The following is a 17895-nucleotide window of genomic DNA, read 5'->3' as shown; positions in this document are numbered from 1 at the left end:
CCTAATTAAAGATGAACTCCAGACAGAATGTGGAATTCACAGCAGTAAAAAAATAATCACAAAAATTGTCTTACCTGCTATTGTTATATTTAATACTTTCAGTCCAGCCAGTGATTCAGACAGCCCAACTGCAGAGCACCGCCATACATCTAGCTCTGTACTTGCCCTGTTCACCTCTCCCAAGTCGAGTAAAATGGCCTGAGTAGAGCCCCTCTCCCCCAGACCACCGCCGGGGCAGATGATGAGCTATCACTAGTGTTGGTCATGTCTAGAACTCATGGAAAAGCTTGTGATCAGTTTGGTCAGGTGACAGATATGCAACTTTCTGATTTGCTGGTCATGATCATGTGATGAAGCAAGATGTGATCACAGCAAATCAGAGCTTTGCAAATCTATCAGCTGATCCAACAGATAACATGCTTCTCCATGAGTTCTAGACGTGATCATCATTAGCCATCACTCTGTTCTCTTCCCCCATGGTCAAGCTCACATCAATAGTGTAACTATGGAGGCACCTGAATGATTATTTAAAAGACAATAACTTGCAATTAACTCAAAAGGGGGAAAAAAGTTCATAAATTATGGACTTTATTGGGTAGAAAAAAATGTTTTGTGAGACAAGTTCTACTTCTTCAGGTAATTAGCAGAACATATGTGAGCACCTCTTGTCTTTTATAGAGTCACTCACCAATGTTGTGTTGTTCAGTTTGGGACTAAGTACCTGGTGAAGAAGGAGCTGTCCAACAAGTGGTTGTTTCTTTATGCCTAATAAAGTCTGTTTAATAACTACTGTTTCTAGACTAGGCGAGTGATCACTCAAGCTACATTTTTGAATTGCATGGTTCTTTTTATTAATTTTTTTTGGGGGGCAACTCCGTTACTATGCTTTAGAGGTAGATCTTTTGGTATAAGGAAGAAAAGTTTTTCCGTTGCCTTGTTTTGTGCCGGAGAAGAACCATGATTGCTGAGGTCCTCGAGTAGAGATGGGACTGGCTCGCCACATGCGCACACTATTGGATGCCCTTAGCCATTTATCTTTGTAAGTAGTATGCTACTTTATATGCTTTACTGTGTATTTAGCAAACTTAATTCGTCCTCGTCTTGCCTTCTGTCTCCCCCTAGCCTAAAGTTCAAGCTTTTCATGCCAACACTTTATCTTCTGGATCTAAAGTTCCTCAATCTTAACCTCACACTCATGGACAGCCAATAACTTTGAGGTCAAAGAAAAAACACAATCCAAGGTATACCCAAGTATTAAAAGGCTCTTGTGCACCTTCTTGTTCTACTTGATGACAATGTTGGTGAACAAGTCTCTAAAAACACCTGCTTCTGGTCAGTACTTGAGACATGGTGGACCAAGTAAGAGGACAAAGTCGGGGATTCTTATCAGAGCTGGTAACAGGCAAATTTAGCAGAGAAGAATGAAGCAAAGAGCAGAGTAGGTGTGTACTGTCATGTTCCCATTGATATATATGGTAAAATACATGATGGTGCTTCGTCTCTGGTTCTCTTTAAGATACTTTGGCCCTTATTCAATTGACTTTTTCTCTTAACCACTTGCCGACCAGGGGATTTTTCAATGATCGGTGCTGCGTGGGCTCTACAGCCCGCAGCACCGATCAGGAGTGCAGCAGGGCGATCAGACTACCCCCCTGTTTTCCCCACTAGGGGGATGTCCTGCTGGGGGGGGTCTGATCGCCGCCGGCTGCATTTGCTTAGCGGGGGGGCTCTTCAAAGCCCCCCTCCGCAGCGTTCTCCGCCGTCTCGCCGCTGCCTCCCTCTCCCTCCCCCTGTGAGCTGCGCAGGACGGATTTCCGTCCTGTGCATTGAAGGATAGGCTTCAGCCTATCATATGCCGGCGATCCCCGGCCAATCAGAGGCCGGGGATCGCCGATCTGCCTTACGGCGCTGCTGCGCAGCAGCGCCGTATGATGTAAACAGTGGGGATTTCTTCCCCGCCTGTTTACATTTTGCCGGCGAGCCGCGATCAGCGGCTCTCCGGCTGTTCGCGGAGACACCCTCCGTGAACTGACATGGAAAGGCCGCTCGATCGAGCGGCCGTTTCCACGGTAACCCGCAGACGACCAGTTTACGCCAATCGGCGTTAGCTGGTCGTCAAGAGGTTAAGTTTTCTTCAAGGAGATCATTTTTCATCTTCTATTTAAAATAACTTTTCCGCACTCTGCAAATGTAAAAGTGCTAAAAAGTAGGCCAAAAAGAACGGTCAGAATTATTTTGAGTATTTTCTTGTTTGCTGGTGACTTAAAAGGCATTAGAGGAAAAAGTGAATTGAATAAGGACCATAATCTCTGTCCCCTAATCAATATAAGTGCTATATTATAGGTCATATGTCCCATTTAATAATGTAAGGGTATGACCTGTGTGCTTCTACTTTGCCTCAGATCAAACCAATTTTTGGCTCTTTAGACACACTCTCTGGGCACCTTCTCCTGGGAGAGGACTTGTTGATACTTCACCCCCTAGTTCACACTCCTGACACTAGTGATACTTACCTACCAAGATCAAGAATCCTCATAAGTTTCCCCCTGCGGTGGCATCTTCAATATTAGACACAAAGACCCTCTTGTCTTTAGACAAAACAATACTTACCTACCAATATGCATGCTCTTCCGAGTAGCTACCTACTCGTAGCTACTTGGAATCAAAAAGTTAATTAAAGCACCTCTGGGGACGGTTGAGGGAGGCTTAACTTACCCATGCTGACATTTGTTCAAAAGTGCTCCACTCGTGTCCCATGTTGCATGCCAAGTCGCGTTCCAGCCACTCCCATGCTTCCTCCTTCAACCCGGAAGAAAAAAGTGTGGAAGTGACAAGGATCGCGACTTGGAACACAACGTGGGATGTGATTGGAACGCTTTTGAACAGACAGCAGCATGGGTAAGTTAGCCCTCCCTCACCCTCCTCCTCCTCAGGTGCTGTAATTAACTTTTCATTTCCAGGTAACCTACATGTAGTTAGCTGATCGGAAGAGCATGCCTACCTACCAAATCCCCAAATAAGTCCCCCTGGTGAGTACTCCAAAACATCGGAAACAATGACCTTTTTAACTCCTCTAATGAAACTTACTTTCCAAGAAAAAAAACTCCATAATTACTTACCAAGCTCTGGAACCAGCAAGCAAAGCATCGAACAACAAGATGACCTGGTGATGACCTGGTTCTAATTTGGGAACAGTTTAGTTAGTAAAAGTATAATCATTGTTCATTATTTCCTATTTGCCAGGAGTTCATCTTTAACTGAAATCATAATCAAAGGCCTCATATGGATTTGTTGTCGCTGCCAAAGGTTTCCCAGATAACTACATACCGCCATCACAAACCATGACATGAAAGGGGTTCACCTTAAGAAAAAAAGAAGAGAATTATAACAGAAGGCAGGCCAGACAAAGAGGCGTTTTGGTGAAATCCTAACCTAGGAGAATACTGGGGAGATTCTTTGGTAGAGAGCATTGATCCTTTGGTAAGAAACTTCTTGTGCCGGGGTGTAGAAGGGGGTGGGGCACCCACAATCATATCTATCCTGGCAAAGTAAATAGAGAAACAAAAACACCAGCAGAGATGCATAATGAAGCAACGTGGGGGAAAAGTCAGGGATGTAAAAGGAATATAAAAACAACAACAAAATAAAAATAAAAACCAAAAAAATTGAATAAGTGTCTGGAAATATATTCCATATGGCTGAATTCTAGAAACGTACGTGGCCGTTTTGCCACTGGCCTTGGCTGGGAACACTGGAATATATTTGCATGTATATATGAGGCAATATCCTGGGTGGAATATCGGATATAGGTCAACATATATTCCTATGAATCGAGGTGAAGAACACAGTGTGACCATAGAGAGAGAGAGAGAGGGGAGTGTGAGTCGTGATGGAGGTGTTGGGATAAAATACACAATAGGACACAAGAGAAGACAGTTAACCACAAGAGTGTCAGTTATGTATACAGTCGCCAGGGTGCACAGGTTGGTGAAACGGGCAATCAACCGATCTACAGAAATCAATACAGCCCCAATATATGCATTTCATAGAACCTTTATTATACATAAAGCTTTGCACGGAAAAAAATATAGTTTTTATGGAACAAACTGCTCAACCAGTTAAACTTTCATGGACTGACTGCCTCCGTCTCTCACAAAGTCAGTCTGAACCACTCCCATTAACTTACATGGCCATGGAGGGGGACAGTCATTGCGCTTGCCACACCTCTCTGCTGACTTATAGCTTATCAAGCCTTTAAAGTGAACCTCCGGACTAAAAATCGACTCAGCAGCACGGAAAAGGCTTTGTGTTTCTTTAACAGTTTCACAGCATCAGAACTTTGTTTCTCTTATACAAGCCTCATTTTTAGCTGCACAGAAGAAAACTGCCCGGGCTTTTTTCCCCTGATGCTGTGCAATGCATGATGGGATTTCTGATTTTGTTGTTCTCGTTCTACTGTTTTGGTGCAATTTTTTTTTTTTTTACATGTTGAATTTGACATTTGAAGCCTAGCGTGTGCAGCTGGGAGGGGTAATCAGGACACAGGATAGTTGGACCTGTGTCTCAGGCTCCTTGTCACCTCCTTTCAACCAAAAAGATGGCTGCCCCCATGACAAAGATGGCAGCCCCCATGAATCACAAACATTTGCCTGTTCTTTTAAAACAGAGTGGGTAAGAGATTATATTACCTATCTATTCTAATTAACATAACTAATGTAACTTGATGACAGTATTTTTGTTTAGGCTGAAGTTCCCCTTTAAGTAGCCTGGGAGGGAGGAGAGAGTGAATGAGTGAGATTGCCAAAAACAGCAATTTGTATTTCCAAAAACAGCAATTTTTATGCCTAATTAATTTAAAAAAATGTTCTACTAAATGCATATAAAATTGTGCCTAAACTGTGAATTTAAAGAGTAACAATAGCTTCTATAAAACTCCCCCTTGCACATTCAGACCACCTTCTGATTATTTTCCGAATGTGAGCTTAAAGTCTGCAAATCCCTTCAAATATTTCTTTGAAGCCTCTCATTTATCTAAGACTTGGTATGTCCAAATAAAAACAAAATGCAAAGTAAGCTTTATTTACATTCTACAAGCCATTTCAACACTCATATCTGTCGAACATCTTCTGGTTCTGATGAAGTGAAGTAAATAGCCAGATAGTTGTATGTCGGCATTATTCACTTACCAACAAAAGGTCTAGCTAATGAACACCCTTAGAGGGAATCTGAAGTAAAAATAAACTTATGATATAAGGATTTGTATCTATAGTACAGCTAAGAAATGGAACATTAGTAGTACAGATATTTCTTGTAGTTTTCCAGGACAGGAAGAGTTAAGAACTTCAGCTCTCCATCTTAGGGTGCATACACACATCAGACCATAGTCTTTGGAAAATGAAAGATCACAGACCAATTTTACCCCCTTCCATGTAGTATGAGAGCCATACTCTACACAGTCTGTTCTATTTAGCTGAACTCCCCATCAGATAGAAATCTTGGCAAGATGCTGCACACAAAGATGCTGTACACATTCAACAGATCTGTTCCTGCAAAATGCACTCATAGTCTATGATATCTGCAGATCCTCATACACACCTTGTTTAACAGACATTCATCTGCATTTCATAGTCAGAGAACGGTGCTATTTTCTGAAGCACTTATCTTAACCTGTCTCTCACTGTTTCTTGCTTGTTTAAGGTATTACTGCAGAGTTAATGACCCTTTGAACTTTCATGCTCTGTTTCATAGTTTAAAATAGAGTATAGTTTATAAACTGAAAATATTAGAGAATGATGCAATGTTATAAAAAAAAAAGCTATATAACTGAAAATAAAAATAGGAGACACTTTACTTTGCTACTAATGTTCTATTTCTTAGCTGTACTACCCATACAAATCATATCATAAGCTTTTATTCTCTTCAGTGTCACTTTGAGGCAGGGAACACACTTGTCTTTTAGTTTTCTGTGCGCGTTTTTCTGTGTACGTTTTTTGCACACCAAGGGCTTGATTCACTAACCGGCGCTAAGCGCTTTCACTTAGTGGACGCAAACTATGGCACTAAGTAGTTTGCGCCCACACATCAGTCTTAGTACCGCTCACTGCACGCACAGTGCGGGTGCGCTTATAATAGTGCACGGTGCGATAATGTCGCACCCGCTGCCCCTTGATAATGGCGCATCGGGTGCCCCTGCTTCGGGGGCACCCGATGCGCCGTTATTGTCGCACCAGGTGCGACGTTTAAGGGGCAGCGGGTGCGATGTTATCGTCGCGCCGCACACTAATATAGGAGCACCCGCAGTAATACTTAGCGCCGGTTAGTGAATCAAGCCCCTAGTGTGCAGAAAGAGTGCATGTTTTTTCACAGCAGCTGATGTAATTGATACAGGAAACTGACAAAATTTGCAGAATCATGATGCAGAATGTCATTTTTTTTTCTGCACGTGAAAGACACAAGTGTGAACTAGCCCATTGATTAACATGAGTTCTCAGTTTTTCTGTGCAGAAAACGTGTACGAAAACAAGTGTGTTCCCTGCCTAAAGGCCCGGTTCACAGCGACTCTACAAAATGTTGGTGTCCTCCCAAGTGTATGTGCCCCATCCCCCCCAGTGCGCAAGGTTGGAGGCTCACCTGGCTCGTGCCAGCACAATTTCTGGTCTCCTCCATGTGCCAGTGTCACATGGCGCAGGCGCTCACTATGACTCTGGACACTCCAGACACCAGCCTGCTTACCGCAACAGATCCCACGGACCCATTGCAGACTGACACAAATGCAAAGACTCACCTGTCACACGCTGGCATAAATCCTGGTGTGAACGGCTCCTATTTATAAGATACTAGTGACCTTAGCCCGTTTAAAAACGGGCTAGGTCTGTCCACGAATCCGCTAAAAAAATAAAAATAAAAAAATAAATAAATGTATGGTATGTGGCCACCTTAATGGTTAAAGTGAACCTCCAGACTAAAAATCTACTTAGCAGCACTGAAAAGGCTTGGTGTTTAACAGTTTCACAGTATCAGAACTTTGTTTTTCTTATCAAAGCATCATTTTTTTGCTGCACAGAAGCTAAGCTCCGCCCCATCAAAGAAAACTGCCCGGGCATTTTTCCCCTGATGCTGTGCAAAGCATGATGGTATTTCTGATGATGTTGCCTAGCAACTGTTAGGGGTGATCAGGACACAGGACAGTTGGAACTGTGTCTCATGCTCCCTGTCACCTCCGTTCAACCAAAAGGATGTCTGCCCTCATGATATCACAAACATTTGCCAGTTCTTTTAAAACAGGGTGGGTAAGAGATTATATTACCTATTTTAATTAACATAACTAATTAACTTAATGACAGTATGTTTGTTTAGGCTGAAGTTCCTCTTTAAGCACTACATACCTTCACCCAGGGAAGGTAAAAAGATAACACACAAATAGATAGCGAGCATCCATTAGCAAAACTGTTTGCTGGATGGAAACTGTAATTATGACTTTGCTCATTAAACCTGAAGAATGTGCTAGGTACAAGTGATAAAGCAGCCAAATAAGTTTTGTTTATCATTTGGATATACCTTTAACCACTTGAGGACCCACCCTTTACCCCCCCCCCCCTTAAGGACCAGCGCTGTTTTAGCTGATCTGTGCTGGGTGGGCTGTGCAGCCCCCAGCACAGATCAGGGTGCAGGCAGAGCGACCAGATCGCCCCCCTTTTTCCCCACTAGGGGGATGATGTGCTGGGGGGGGGTCTGATCGCTCCTGCCTGCGTGTTGCGGGGGGGGGGGGGGGGGGGGGGGGCACCTCAAAGCTCCCCTCCGCGGCGAAATTCCCCCCCTCCCTCCCTTCCCCGGAGATCCGAGGCTGCACAGGAACAGATCTGTCCTGTGCAGCCTCTAACAGGCTCCTGCCTGTCATATGACAGCGATCCCCGGCCGCTGATTGGCTGGGGATCGCTGATCTGGTACAACGCTGCTACTGTTAGCAGCGTTGTACGGATGTAAACAAAGCGGATTATTTCCGCTTGTGTTTACATTTAGCCTGCGAGCCGCGATTGGCGGCCCGCAGGCTATTCACGGAGCCCCCCGCCGTGAATTGACAGGAAGCAGCCGCTCGCGCGAGCAGCTGCTTCCTAATTAATTAGCTTGCAGCCGGCGACGCAGAACTGCGTCGCTGGTCCTGCAGCTGCCACTTTGCCGACGCGCGGTATGAGTGCACGGTCGGCAAGTGGTTAAGTAACTAAGTATCCTGATGACATCATGTTGCTCATCTTTGATTGATGCGGCCTTCTTAATCAAATGTCTGCTGGGCTACACTTCCCACAATCCCTAGCAGTGACCCTTGCTAATGTTAAATTGACAGCACAGTCCTGATTGGTTGGTGCCGATTGGCAGTTCTGCTGGCTGGCACATGACAGTTGGAAGGAACATAAATTCCGTAATTGAACTCTTCACTGTCACCTCAATACAGGAAGTGCCATTATACTGTATTTGTCATCTACATCCAAAAGAAAAATGCAAGACAGGACAAAGGAAATCTTCATCTAACAAGATCTATGGGCACGGTGGGTCTATTTCTCACATTTTGTTCGGAATTCCACTTTAAGCATTTGGTGCAATTAGTATAGGGTTAGGGCACAGGGTTACTTTAGAGCTAGCATAACACACTGGCTGAAAGTCATGATTGACTCCAGTCCTTTCAAGAGAGATTGTAAATGAATAGAGATCTAAAGGGTGGGGGCAGAGAGAGAAGTAAAGGTAGGGAGCATAGGGAAAGAGGAGTAAAAGAAGGGAGCAGAGGGAGGAGTAAAGGGAGGCAGCAGAGAGGAGTAAATGGAGGGAGGAGTAAAGGGAGGCAGCAGAGAGAAGAGTAAAAAGAAGGGAGCAGAGAGAGGGAGGTGTAAAAGAAGGGAGCAGAGGGACGAGTAAAAGGAGGGAGCAGAGAAAGGGAGCAGAGGGAGGAGTAAAGGGAGGCAGCAGAGGGAGGGAGGCAGGAGAGGGAGAAGTAAAGGGAGGCAGCAGAGGGAGGGAGGGAGCAGAGGAAGGGAGCAGAGGGAGGGAGCAGGAAAGGGAGGCAGCAGAGAGAGGAGTAAAAGGGAGGGAGAAGAGGAAGAGAGGAGTAAAGAGAGGGAGGGAGGAGTAAAAAGGAGGGAGCCGGGGGAGGGTAAAGGGAGGCAGCAGAGGGAAGGAGGAATAAAGGGAGGGAGCAGAGGGAAGGAGGAGTAAAGGGAGGGAGCAGAGGGAAGGAGGAGTAAAGGGAGGGAGCAGAGGGAGGGAGGAGTAAAGGGAGGGAGGAGTAAAAAGAGGGAGCAGAGGGAGGGAGGAGTAAAGGGAGGGAGCAGAGGGAGGGAGGAGCAAAGGGAGGGAGCATAGGGAAAAAGGAGTAAAAGAAGGGAGCAGAGGGAGGGAGGAGTAAAGGGAGGCAGCAGAGAGAGTAGTAAAAGGAGGGAGGAGTAAAGGGAGGCAGCAGAGGGAAGAGTAAAAGGAGGGAGCAAAGAAAGGGAGCAGAGGGAGGAGTAAAGGGAGGGAGAAGAGGAAGGGAGGAGTAAAGAGAGGGAGGGAGGAGTAAAAGGAGGGAGTCGGGGGAGGGTAAAGGGAGGCAGCAGAGGGAAGGAGTAAAGGGAGGGAGCAGAGGGAGGGAGGAGTAAAGGGTGGGAGTAGTAAAGGGAGGGAGCAGAGGGTGGGAGGTGTAAAGGGAGGGAGGAAAGAGTAAAGGGGTGGAGCAGGGAAAGGTGGTGTAAAGGGGTGGAGCAGGGAAAGGTGGTGTAAAGGGGTGGAGCAGGGGGAGGTGGTGTAAAGGGGTGGAGCAGGGGGAGGTGGTGTAAAGGGGTGGAGCAGGGCAGGGGGATAGCTAGAGATTATGTGGCCCCATAGCATAATTGTAATAGGGCCATCAGACCTAGGCAATTGTAAGCTATTCCACCTGGCCCTTCCCTATAATATATGAGTTGACTGGCCAATGTAAATTTCTATGCGACGTACACTGCAAACATGGGCACCTGTACAAGTTAGTGGCTCCTGAAAGATCCAAACATCCCCCCACCCCCATCAGTAGTATTTTTTGGTAGTATTCCAATTGGTTCATCTCCTAAAGCGTAAAAAAAGTGAAGTGCCAAGTAAATGTATCACCAGTTCCACCCATGAAAACCACTCCCAGGACCACTATTGGCAAACCTTATTTAAGACCCATCTAGTGCTAGAATTACACTTTTGAAAGTTCAGATGATTGTATTAGCCCAGTTTCACCATACCTGCGCACCCCAACTTGCACACACACATGGCAAACAATGTGAAGAACCTGGTCTGAAAACATTATGGATGATCATTCATAAAGTTCTCCAACCTTCTGTGTCACTGAAAGATACAGATTGTTTTTCTAGCGGACCAATGGAGGACTGTAGGATCCTTTTTTTGAGAGATTTCCTTAATCAGTGGACGGTTGGCAAAGTGTAGGCCACAAACAGGCCACAATCTATTTCATGAAAGCCAGTTACCCAAATAAGTGATAATTCTACAGATTTATTTGAGAACAGGAAAGGGAACACATAATGGCCCTACATGAGTTCTATTTGGTATCACTAATAAAACTTCTTCAGTTGAGCGGAGCTAAAGGAAAAATACTTCTAGTCCTGTTGTTCCAAGAAAAGAGAAGTCTAGCCAATTGACACTTCTGTAGATGCTAACTTATTGAATTGCCTGGCAGATGGTGTGTGTAAACTGTCCGGGTAACTAGGATTAAAAAAAAAAAGCATTTTAGATCATAGATCCATGATGCTGAAGGTCCCATCTGAGGTTGAGGGATGAAGTCCGATATACAAAAGCCACTTCGCCAATCTTGAGAGACGCTTTTCTTATTTCTTATTAAATGTATACCTCACAATCCTGAAAAAAATCTTCACTCTCTTCGAGGTGTAGGTAGACTACAGGGGACTGACCTATGTTCTGCCATACATTTATTTGGGGGATCCATGGTCTAACCTAGAAAGAAAATACTGTCCACCGCCACACCCTGGACTGCAGATACTGAGTAGTTTTGTTTGTGTTTAGGTTTTGAACTTTCAGGTTGTACAAGTTTTGGCCTCGGTATGGTGCTTTGTGTGAAGACAACAGGCATGTGAGGTTTGGCAAAGGTCCTCCTGGCTTTCCTGGACTCTCCATCCATGTGTGGGATTACCCTCTCCTCTTCTCTTTTGCTCTCTGAAGATCTTACTGTTTTTCTATATTGGCCAAGTCTAAGCAGTCTCAAACGTTTGAAACTTCTCTGAGGTGTTTGTATTACTTGTTCTTTCGTCCTTTGCCGGTAGTCATCTCAGCCCAGTGTTGTAGAGTTCTAATAACACATAGCTTGTGTTCCAGTGGGTGGTAGTGCAATTTCCTAAGTAATTCTATGCAAGGCTGTATTTATACTATTTCCGCCCCTAAGACACCTTTCTTGAGGCTCCCCTTCCATGTGTGGCACCCACCTCTGATCCTTGTGCTGCCTCCTCTTCCAGCTCTAACCTTCATGTACAGCAGCCTTCCTCAGTTCTATACAAGTACCTTGGGCAGCAGCTTCATTTTTCCATGTGTTGATCCTTATTTGCAACCTCTGTATTCCATTTGCAGCATCTTCTTCCATATGCAGCAATCACTCTTCCTTGGACAGCCGCTCCTTGGCCAGCTGCTGCCCAAAGCCCGGGCCTTTATGGCCTTTCCAGAAATCTGGCCCTGATTCTATGTGTGAATATCCTTCCAGATACAATTGGTCTCCATCATGCAATTTTGTTGGCAGACCAATGGCTGTATTCTGTGGCTCGAAGAACGTGGACTATCTATCTATCTATCTATCAACTATCTATCTATCTATCTGGTATTTCTTTACCTCTACTAAACTGGAGGAAGTCACTTGCACTCGCAATGAAATGTCTCTCAAAAGATTAAGAGCTGTTAAGCAGAAACAACCATATATATTCCATCCTATAAGATGATAAATCTGTTGAATTCAAGCCTGTGCGCAATATCTGCCAACCTTCCACTGAACAGGAAGTCATTACTGTGTATCAAAGGATTACACGTCAACAGATCCTGTCTGTATCTCTCCCATATAGATCGTTAGATTATTCTAAGGACTAAAGTGTCCCTGCAGTGTCAGAGCACACCAGCACCCCATGTCCGTGTGTAGTCATGAAGTGTACAAAGCAGCCAATCAGCTCCTAAGGATGCCTTGCCTGGATTGCAGGTTTTTTATGCGGGAAAGCATGTCTAGATGCCCAGCCGAGTACTGTTCTATCACGTCCATGACATCGTAGGGCCGGAGGCTCTCTTTAAACTTCCGCTTCGATACCAGAAACCGCATAACACTGAAAAGAAAAAAAAAAAAAAACTTATCAAACATCATGCAAACATTGTTCCTTCTGACTATTAAAACAGTTCCAAGGTGCTTAAATCTATATCAGCATGGCATACCTAGACAGCAATAGACTGGTAAATGGCACACCCAAAATTTCCATAGCGCACACTTCGGGCGGTTCATCTTTAGACACACCCAATTAAGGCCGGGGAAGCTTTGACTTTTACGTGACCGCCACTACAAGCAGCAACAAGCAATGATCACCATGTTTATATCTAGCACTAGAGGCAGAGATTCCAACTCCAGTATAGCTAGCCGGATGTGCCCCCACGTAAAAGGTAACCCCCCCCCCCCCCCCAGTAGGGGGCAGTACCCATACAACCTGCTGTATGTGCTACATATTTTCATAGTATTATTACAGATACAGATCTTTAACTAGTGCCACCATATTGAGCAGTAGGTGGACTTTTATCTCACTTTTGAACTCCATATATTGCCAAAGGATTTACAGCACACCTGAAGTGAAAGGGATATGGAGGCTGACATATTTATTTCCTTTTAAACAATACTAGTTGCCTTGTCAGATTTTTGTCAGCAACACCTGATCTGCATGCAAGTTCAGAGGCTAAATTCATTAGAGAAAGAGAAGCAAGCAGGAAGTTACTGGTATTGTCCAATAGGAAATACATATGTCAGCCTCCATACCCCCTCTTCAGGTGTCCTTTATGATGGAGTAGATTGGACGGTTCACAAGATTAGGCACCCAGTATAACAAGTAAAACTGTTTACTGATGAAAACGTGCAGAAACAAATCATACACTGCCGTCCTGAAATGCAGCTTACTTAGAACAGAGAGAATACAGAGTGAATACAGGAAATCCCAATACCATAGAGATCATCACCTCACTTTACGTAAACAGTGACATCTTGTGGTTGCTTTACTATTTACTGCAGTTTAAGTAATCCTGTTGATACTTCCAACACTTTAAACACACATGAAACAGGCCACTGAATGGATGGACAGTGCCACACTCACCACACGGCTCGGATTGAGGCCTTCAGTCCTGGCGTCCATTCTTCAGACAGGAACTCACAGTTACAGCTTCTGTTGTCCGGTTCTGGAATCTCCTCGCCTGGTAGGCTGGCTGCTAGGAGGAGAGACCTCCCATCAATTAATATCACACAGACAATATCCCGCCCCTGTAATAACAGTGCCAACCTCACTGCTGTACCGAGCAGTGAGGTTCCAACAAGACAAATTGCTTTCCCTCAATATTCCAGGGCAAATCTTGGGCTCTTTCAGTTGAGCAGCTAAATAATGCATTATATTTGCCATTTGGCCACTCAATTGCCAGGGCTTGGGCTCGGTTCACATCTGCGTTTTTTTTACGGAATGTAACCGGAACGTATACTGTACAAACGGAACGGATGTGAATGGATCCAATGCTAACCTATTGGATCGTTCACATGCGTCCGTTGGTACGGATACGTTCCGTATGTTCCATTCCCGAGACCAAAAAAATGCAGCAGGCCCTAATTTTCTGGACTGTTCTGCCCAACAGAACGGAACTGGACAAAAAATGCTTTTGCATTGGGGCAATGGAGAACAGAACGTTTCTTCACACTAGTGATACGGACCATTCCACAGGGGATGGGGGGGATGTGGGGACACGAACCAGAGCGTCGGGATGGTGCGCGAGGGTGTAGCAGCCAGGCGGGTAAGCGAGAGTAATCGGCCCTTAAATACATACCTAAAGGCTGGCAGTAGAGGCTTCTGTCTTCTTCCGCGTCACGTGACTACATGACACGTCATGTGACTAGTCACATTACGCGCTGTGTAATCACAGCGCAAGAAGAGGAAGCCTCTGCCGCTGCCATTAGGTATGTATTTGCTGGCAAACGGAGTGAAAACCGATCCATCTGTGATTAGATCAGTTTTCCCAATCCGTTTGCCAATGTGCACAGAGCCATCTGGATTCGGTGAAGCGGAAACCGGATCCGTTCACTGGATCCATTTGGCTCATATTTGCTAATGTAAACCGGGCCTAAGTGCCTTCCTGTTGCCAAATAGTGCAACAGAACATTTGTAACCACACGTGTATTAGCAATGGACTCGCGGTTTGTTTACTGTCTGATAAAATATGCAGCGTGTAGCGTCCAGGACTGGCTGCCACCCGCTTAGATGCCACAAGTGATTGCAGCTCCATGCTGCAGTGGCCTGCTGTTATGCTAGGTACACACCATGCAATGTTCCAGCACATCAACAGATCGAAACCACTATTTCCGACATGTCCAATATGCTGCCGATTGATTCTCCAATCTGAAAGAGCCCTTATTAATAGTGAGGGTCATGTCCAAGAGAACTTCTGGAGAAGCAAGTGATCTGTTTGATCAGCAGATTTGCAAAGCTCTGCTTTGCTGTGATCACCTCCTGCTTTAGCACATGATCATGACTAGCAAATCAGAGACTTGCATATCTATCACCTGATCACATACTACTCCATGAGTTTCCGTGGTAATCTATCGAAAACGATCGGTCGTGTCTATTAATGACAAAATATCTTAGGGATAAAAAGCTCTAGTATAGTTCCACCCCAAAATGTACGCACTTAGAGTATACAACACGGTCCCAAGACAATAGGGTCTTTTTTGGAACAGCAAAAAGTTCTTTATTCTTCAATAATACTAAATTTTTCTCGATTGCAGTCATAAAATGTCAAAAGTTGATGCAAAGATCCATTACACAGAACAAAGGCTGCCTTTGTTCTGTATAATGGATCTTTGCATGAACTTTTGACCTTTTAATAACTCCTCTTTGACCTTTTAATAACTTTTCTACTGGCTCCTCTGACCAATGCTTAGGAGCTGTGCTTGGGATACCTTCCAAAAACTAGCAGCTGTAAGCAAATTGAGTGTTGCTTCTCCAGCACAAAGCTCACTTGACCCCACCCAACAGAAAGATTTACAGGGGATTTTTAACGTAGTAAACTGCCTTCTAGATATGCTAATTCCCTTTCAAGAACTGCCATTATTAAATCTACTGAAGAGATACCACACTATGAATGGCAGACAGGAAGGAAGGGCTGTGGCCAAGCCTTTCCCCCTTAGAGTTTATGAAGCATTATGGCCCGGCAATCATCATACTTAGAAGGCGGTTAGCAATGACTGCCTCTGAAATGACACAAATAAAATTTCCAGACTTAGTGCCACAATACCCTCACCTTCAGAGTTCTGGCGAGACGCCGACCCCTTAATGCGGAAAGCCTGACGAGTTCTCCCCCGATCTCCAAAGCTCCAGCTCTTGTGCACTTTGCTTGGACTCTCCTCCATGCTTTGGTCGGCGCTAGGAGATCGGCGGACGGTCTGGGACTGCGGAGAACCTTTGCCTTTGGTGGCCACACCTCTGGGGCTGGAGAAGACCCTCTCTTTCAGGCTGACTTTTTGGCTGCTGCTAATCAACGAGAAAAGGGGAAACTAACCAACAAGGCAAGCATTCAAATACTAATAGGCTGCTGAGAAATGGAGGACCAACAAGATGTAAAACAATGATGTGCATGGACCACAAATGTCAGCGAATCCAACCACAAGCTATGTAGACAGTCAACCAAGCCATCTTTAAACAGAATATCCATTACGTAGCAGTGATGTACCCTATGCAAAAGTTCTTAAATAACAGAAGCTCCACTTTCACATTTCAGGCATGGGGTCCAATTAGGGGTGTAACTACAAACTATGTGTGGCCCCTAAGGAAATCATTTATGGGGGCCAACAATGTTCACAACTATCCCACTGCCCCATGTCCATTTGCTGGGGGTCGCTTATTAAGTTTGTCTACCATGCTCCCCCCATAGCAGTGTGGCCACACCACCACCTGAGTGCTGTATCGGAGTAAAAAGATATGAGTATTTGCCCCCCCCCGCCAAGCTTTAAGCCCCTGTGGATGCAAGAACTGCTTGCCAGCAGTTACCCCATCTGCAGGGGCATAGCAATAGGGGGTGCAGAGGTTGCAACCACATCGGGGCCCTTGAACCAGAGGGCCCTCCCTCAACTGCAGTATTAGCTCTTTATTGGTCCTGTGCTCATAATAATAACTTCTATAGATACTTTGAATAGTGGTAATCATTAAAGGGACTCCGAGCAGTGCAGAAACTATGGAAAGATGCATATCATTTTAAAGCTCTCTTTCTCCTCTTTCCAATGATATATAAACCGCCACCCTACGCCTTTTAGTTTTCGCTATTTTCTCGATCGAAATTGCCGCGACCGCGATTCCGGTCGCAAAAATAGAGAAAACTAAAAGGCGTAGGGCGATGATTTAGGGGTCGTCAGAAAGAGGAGAAAGAGAGCTTTAAAATGATATCCATCTTTCCATAGTTACTTGTATTACACAGGACAACACTTTCCCCAGTGTCAGCAGCTCCATTCTGCAGAAAAAGTCGCCCTGTGTAATACAATGTAACTATGGAAAGATGGATATAATTTAAAGCTCTCTTTCTCCTCTTTCTTGCGACACCTAAATCGTCGCCCTACGCCTTTCAGTTTTCTCTATTTTCGCGACCGAAATCACGGTCGCGGCAATTTCGATCGAGAAAATAGCAAACTAAAAGGCGTAGGGTGGCGGTTTATATATCATTGGAAAGAGGAGAAAGAAAGCTTTAAAATGATATGCATCTTTCCATAGTTTCTGCACTGCTCGGAGTACCTTTAACCAACTGTTCCCCATCCCCTTCTTGCACCTCTGACACTGTAGTCGCCATTGGCAGGTTTTGGTGCGCCATATCAATTGTTATAAATAGAGTGCATCAGGGCCCACAGCTCCTTAGCTATGCCACTGCCCATCTGGCTTCTATTATCCTGTGACAGTCTACTACTACTGCTGGGATTAAAGGCTAAGTTCCAACAAAATGTTGTGCATAGTCATTTCACAATGGAAGTAGTGCTACCTGAACAGACTCTGAAGCTAAAACATATCTCAAAACAACAACATTTGTATAGTTTATTAAGGGCCCATTCACACTTGCAAAATGCAAACCGCTAGCGCTTTTGCTAGTGTTTTGCTCTGGCGATTTTTGTCGATTAACGCAGAAAAAAAAAAATCGCCATTCACACTTGACGATTTTTTTGCGAACGAGTTTAGCGCTTCTATAACACTAAATGCGATCGCCGGGAAATCGCCTAAAAATGGCGGACACAAATTTGCGTTTAGCGATTTGCGTTGATCGCAAATCGCCTAAGTGAGAACGGGCTTATAGGGTATTATGGCACTAGTGCTTTAAAAAGCGCTAGCGCTTGAGCGTTTCGCCGAAATCGCCGGCAAAACGCTCAGATGTGAACGGGGCCTAACAGTTGTGGGCAGAAAAAGAGCACCTGCTATCCAATGAAAGTAAAAAGTCACACCTTCCTACGCTGTCTTCAAGGATTTTGGAAACCCTGACGGGTTAAAAACACATATGGTCTATATGGAGGACTCTAGCGGCAAGATGTTTCAAACGTAACCCTCAATTCCCCTACCTTTACCAGGGAGCTTTTCTGGAACTGCCAATTGCGCATCCAACCGCCATCCAATTTTTATCTGCAGATGTCCGGCC

General features: G+C 44.9%; 1 protein-coding gene across 4 annotated transcripts in view; it reads right to left on the bottom strand.

Annotated features, from left to right (window-relative positions):
* Positions 1 to 17895, bottom strand: part of KCNQ2 (potassium voltage-gated channel subfamily Q member 2) — a 183771-nt gene that overhangs the window by 22920 nt on the left and 142956 nt on the right. For 2 of the 4 annotated variants that reach the window (XM_068263696.1, XM_068263699.1), the window contains 3 exons: positions 15529 to 15758; positions 13344 to 13455; positions 12186 to 12317 (listed from right to left, as the gene is read on the bottom strand). In XM_068263696.1, coding sequence (XP_068119797.1) covers positions 12186 to 12317; positions 13344 to 13455; positions 15529 to 15758 — 474 coding nt within the window. Of the gene's footprint in view, positions 1 to 3432; positions 3541 to 12185; positions 12318 to 13343; positions 13456 to 15528; positions 15759 to 17895 lie in introns of all 4 variants that reach the window. The other 2 variants (XM_068263700.1, XM_068263697.1) reach the window with 2 other exon arrangements.

The sequence above is a fragment of the Hyperolius riggenbachi genome, chromosome 12, assembly GCF_040937935.1.
Source record: "Hyperolius riggenbachi isolate aHypRig1 chromosome 12, aHypRig1.pri, whole genome shotgun sequence".
NCBI classification, from domain to species: domain Eukaryota; kingdom Metazoa; phylum Chordata; class Amphibia; order Anura; family Hyperoliidae; genus Hyperolius; species Hyperolius riggenbachi.
This window is presented reverse-complemented; position numbering and strand designations above follow the sequence as displayed.